The following is a 5,013-nucleotide window of genomic DNA, read 5'->3' on the forward strand; positions in this document are numbered from 1 at the left end:
GCCCTAACATTATGAAAACACAAACTGTTTCTTCAGATGGATGAAAGTAACAACCTATTTTTGTCTAATGGTCCGGGTAGAATTTGATAGGTGTTATTTAAATAATGTAGCCAAAGTTGCTGATATACTTGCAGGAATCATGTCTTGCCACGACCAAAAAGCCCTATTTGAGGTCTATGGAAGTGAATGGTTTTGGGATAAATAAATACAAATATGTGCAGGCTCGATCTACCAAAGCCAATCACCGTCCAGTGAAAGTATTATGGAATAGAAATTAGGTTTATGACTAAATGACCAAATGTTTACGCAGAGCCATTTTTCTATGTCTCTGGGTTTAGGTAAACTGTTAAGACCACGCGCCTGCGCAGTGGGTGTATTCACAAAAGAGGAACGTAGTCGACACAAACATGTTAGCTAGCCTACCTAGCTAGCTGGATCTAGCCTCTTATCGTCGACTAACGCTCACTTTGTATTTGTTTGTCACTGCAATGGTCAAACAATCAGTTTGAGGGATTTGAGCACTTGGGTCAATGCTATTTGCAACAAAATAGTATTCAGGTGAGGTCTTGTTTATTTCGCTTACGTAGCCACGGCAGAGAACTTGTGAATCATGTGATTTGGCGAAGCTGTCTACAGTAGCCAGTATGCTAGCGAAACCTGTTGAAACGAATGACATATTGATAGCTTAGCAAACCTAAGGTACTTGGGAGCATGCTACGGGTATGACGTAGTTTGCGTTGCAAGCTGGCGATAGTAAGTCTTGCTGTTACGTTGTCCTTTTGTAGGCTACAGCGTTTCTACAACTGTTAGCACTAGATGGCAACCTGAAACGTTATTTGTATGTCTATAATGTCATATTTATTACCAGCTGGTTACTTTTGCATCTCGAAAACACACTGGCTACATTATGCACAACGTGGCATATGTAAACACAGTGTAAACACTTACTAGTACGTGAAAACTTATGTGTAGAATCATTAACCTATGCTGAATATAGTAGTGCAAGGTACGTCTTGACTGTCTTTTCAGTCAATACTGTACACAAGGCCGTTTTCATCTGACACGCATGCCTGCTCTTCTCTTATTAGCTGATTTTTTGTTATGATGCCTGCACGCCTCAATGTGTCCGTCGGTGGGTTACCCAGCAACAAAGTCAAGTACTCCAGATTGGCCGACAGTGAGGATGGCTACATTGACTTGCAGGTAAAAAAAATCCCTCACAATCACCGCAATTCATGTCATTCGTCGCAGAGAAGACTTGACAGTGTCTTTGTGACATGCAGGGCACCAAAAGGACATATATTTAATAAAAAAGATGACGTTTAGCTAACTTCACTTTCAAGTTATGGTAACAGTACTGTTAACAATCACGCACATATGCTTGGGTCATTCTCTACAAGTGTCACTGTTGGACACCCACTTTGATAATTTTATAACGGTCAATTGTCAATTATTTTCCAACAGTTTAAGAAAAGCCCTCCGAAAGTACCATACAAGGCCATCGCCCTGGCAACGTTTCTCTTCCTGATTGGCTCCTTCCTGATCATAATTGGCTCTCTACTTTTGTCCGGGTCTATAAAAGTTGAGGTGAGTCCATATCTAGAGAGACTCTGCCCTCTAGTGGAAAGAGTGAATCATCGCCTTGTCAACTGAAATAAAACTGTATGCCAAATAAACAGCAAGCAGACAAACACACATGTATGTTCTAGCTCAGAGAATAATAATAACTCTACTAACTTTGTCTTGTGCAAACAATGTACTGAAATATTACTCACTACCTTGCCCATTGGAACTGTAGGCCAAGCAATCCAGATAAACGTCTTGTTTGCTGAATGACTTACTGCTGTTTAATCCCATACCATGCAGAAGCGACAATGTGTTGTATGTTGTGAAAAACCCTAAGTGTTCCCTTGCTAGCACAGTGTTGGCACTCTCTCTCTCCGGAAGAAATCGATACGCTTCAACTCCCAAACCCCGGACACTAATCCTCAGTAAGGCTCTTGGTTTGAGATAAATCCTAAGCAGGGCTTTCACCTTCGGCTCAGTCGTACATTACAGTTCATCTCAGACCGTGTCCTGATCAAATCTAGGGTTTATATCTACAGCCTTTTTTTTTTTTGTTGCAAGCGATGACCCAGAGGGCTTCGCGGATGCCCCTATATGTGTTGGTGCTGCCCTAATGTGTTTGATATCGGTTTGAGTAGATCCCCTTGTCGCTCTTATCTGAGAAGGTTGCTGAGGTCAGCAAGGAAAAAGATTTTGAAGGTCTGTGAATACATTTACATTTAGTCATTTTAGCAGACGCTTTTATCCAGAGCGACTTACAGTAAGTACAGGGACATTCCCCCCGAGGCAAGTAGGGTGAAGTGCCTTGCCCAAGGACACAACATTTTTCAAGGCTGGAAATCGAACCGGCAACCTTCTGATTAATATCCTGTCTCCCTAACCGCTCAGCCATCTGACACCCCATCTTATCTGAGAAGGTTGCAGAGGTAAGCAAGGAAGAAGATTTTGAAGGCTCAACTGTATTTTTCTTCCTCTACTTCTAGTACCCGGACCGCACGATCCCTGTTCTGATAATCGGAGTTCTCGTCTTCCTGCCTGGGTTCTATCACCTGCGAATCGCGTACTACGCCTCCAAGGGTTACCGAGGTTACTCCTATGATGACATCCCGGATTTTGACGACTGAGCCAATCATAAGTCGGTATGGGTCAGATCGCCGGCCAATCAAACGGTCGCCGGGCGGGTCGATTCGCTCCGTTGCATGAGACTGTCCTCTGCTGTTTACAGTCAATGTTTCCTGGTGTGGGAAACTGCATCACAAAGTGGCTTAACTTGACTAGCTCATGGTTTTAATGCCAAGTCAAAACATGGAACCCTATCTTTGGCTTTAATGGTGCATTATACAGCCCTATGCTGATATTTTCTTTATTTTCATGAAAGTAACTGAAAAATGCCTGCTGTATCTTGCTGCTACTTTACATTTTTACCTCATCATAATTATCCACAAGTGTCATGAATATGATTAACTCATATGGTGGTTACAAGCTTCAAGGAGCTATAGTATAGGCTAAGGAAGAGTTATACTAATTAAATGTTAGTATAATATGACATTGTGCAATCTATTTATGTTATGACATTGCAGTATGCAACGCCTTTCAAGTGTACACTAAAAACAGAAGATGGTTTGCACTCACTTTATCGGCTTCATGCAAACCAAGTGTTGGGTTTGGTTTTGCTTTAGAACAGGGGTGTCGAGCTCCGGTCCTCGAGGGCCGCTGTCCTGCATGTTTTAGATGTTGGAGCTCGACACCCCTGCTTTAGAATAACTATTTGGTTCAGTCGAGAGTACTACATCATACTCCAGATTTTGAACACAGCATTCATTAGAATGCACACTCAATCAATAGTATTTTGAGACGGACAAAATATATGGTAGGGTTACAGTATATATTTCCAAATATATTTATCAAATGTGCAATGCTTGTTATTGACTAGATTTATTTGAAGTGATTGTTTTAGGCCAAACATCCTCCGAAGAGTTATGTGGAGAGCTTAACTATTAGCAGGATCTTACAGTATACATTTATGTACAGAAATGAGATGATGTGCTTTCTTGTATTTTTTTATTTTACCTTGAACAATAATAAAAACGTAAAGGTACAATGTTGTAAGTAAATTCGCGCGTTTGTTCCATTATCTTCAGTCCAAGTACGTCCCCTTGTGGTTTCAACGGGGAACGAAAATCCTCAAAAACGGCCCTCATCAAAGATCAAGATATTTCTTGAGGACAGCCCAAAGTGATTGAGAGTAAGTCAAAATGTTGACCCTGGTCAATGATTTAGGAACCAACAACATTTCACACAGAAGTATGGAAATATGATGGTGGAGGACAGAGGAATAGAGAGAGATGATTGGTCACCCAGGAGTGGAATTGAGAGGGGTGAGGTGCGCGAGCAGGAAGCCTCGAGGCATCAAGTGCGTCGCGAGTGGTTTTGTTACAACCGTGAAGGAAATCAACGAATCCTAATGGAGTAACTTGTTGATTCAAAGAGAAACTACATAGACGTCAAACTACAAAAGGGCTTCAATTTACCATTCACACTCATTCGAAACTTTTTTTTAAAGCGAGTGGTCAGATAAAAAAAACACAAAACGACACGACAGCCTGATATTGGATATTGCAACGGGAGTCTCGCCGTTCAACTTGCAGAGTGGATGCTCTTTAAATGGACGGACCTCCAACTCTTGTTTTCTGAAGTGTAAACAACCGGTAAGAGCAAAATTGACTGCAACTTCAAATCGATTGTCTATTTCAAGTCTTTATTAACTTTACCAAATGATTTAAAGTGATTGAAATACAAATACATGCCTTCAATACTGTCTGCTTTTGGCCTGGTTATCTAAATAAAGGGTGGATGAACAGTGCTTGTTTTGAAGTAATCGTTTTATCATCAACTTCCACAAACTTTAAAGGTAAAGTAACAGTTGCAGGCTATACTGCCTATAATATGAACGAGCAGTCTCTGTCGGGGTTTTCATATGACAGACATGATGATCCAAGGTCCACAGTATATTTGTTTTTTTTTTTGTGGTTGTCGGGTTCAGTGCACTAAGGGTCGATGTATTTAACAGGACTTTGTGAAGTCATTTCTAAACTCAAATCCTTATCCATAGTCTCCCATATTGTAACCCTTTTCAGTGGATAGACTTTGCTCTCGCTTCCTTGAAATAGTTGTATATCCACTGGGTCAAAAGCGACTGTATGTAATGAAAATCCCCTACAAATTGTGTGTTGACCAAATGAAATTGACACATATGGTAGAGATACCGTATTTGAATGCAGGTTTTATCTCAGACTTTTGAATACCATTTTCTGATAAGGAGTTTATCCAACTGTCAACTTATGAGGTTTTATTTTTTCTTTAGTGCAATTTGTGTGGAGGCGTTAAAGTGACCAGCATGACAATATAACTGTTCTGCAGTGCCTTGTGATTCCAAACAGGTGTAAA

At 40.8% G+C, this 5,013-nt stretch overlaps 1 protein-coding gene across 2 annotated transcripts; it reads left to right on the top strand.

The window, feature by feature from the left end:
• Positions 1-350: 350 nt before the first annotated feature.
• tmem230a (transmembrane protein 230a) lies at positions 351-4,270 on the top strand. Of its 2 annotated transcripts, XR_006958784.1 has the most exons (5): positions 353-558; positions 1,089-1,203; positions 1,465-1,587; positions 2,550-3,436; positions 3,708-4,270. XR_006958784.1 is itself a non-coding variant. In XM_047052030.1 (4 exons), the coding sequence occupies exons 2-4, from the start codon at positions 1,102-1,104 to the stop codon at positions 2,688-2,690; spliced, it is 366 nt and encodes a 121-aa protein (XP_046907986.1). In that variant the 5' UTR covers positions 351-558; positions 1,089-1,101; the 3' UTR covers positions 2,691-3,678. The 2 variants fall into 2 exon arrangements, 1 of the variants encoding a protein (XP_046907986.1); XM_047052030.1 differs by lacking the exon at positions 3,708-4,270 and having other exon boundaries at positions 351-558; positions 2,550-3,678.
• The last annotated feature ends 743 nt before the right edge of the window (positions 4,271-5,013 follow it).

Source organism: Hypomesus transpacificus, unplaced genomic scaffold, assembly GCF_021917145.1.
Source record: "Hypomesus transpacificus isolate Combined female unplaced genomic scaffold, fHypTra1 scaffold_194, whole genome shotgun sequence".
In the NCBI taxonomy this organism is placed as follows: domain Eukaryota; kingdom Metazoa; phylum Chordata; class Actinopteri; order Osmeriformes; family Osmeridae; genus Hypomesus; species Hypomesus transpacificus.

What these genes read in the sequence shown, in the direction of transcription:
- tmem230a (XM_047052030.1), top strand. Translation starts at nt 1,102, where the DNA reads ATGATGCCTGCACGCCTCAATGTGTCCGTCGGTGGGTTACCCAGCAAC. An exon ending in ATGGCTACATTGACTTGCAG is followed by an intron (nt 1,204 to 1,464) that starts GTAAAAAAAATC and finishes ATTTTCCAACAG; the next exon opens with TTTAAGAAAAGCCCTCCGAA. An exon ending in CCGGGTCTATAAAAGTTGAG is followed by an intron (nt 1,588 to 2,549) that starts GTGAGTCCATAT and finishes CTCTACTTCTAG; the next exon opens with TACCCGGACCGCACGATCCC.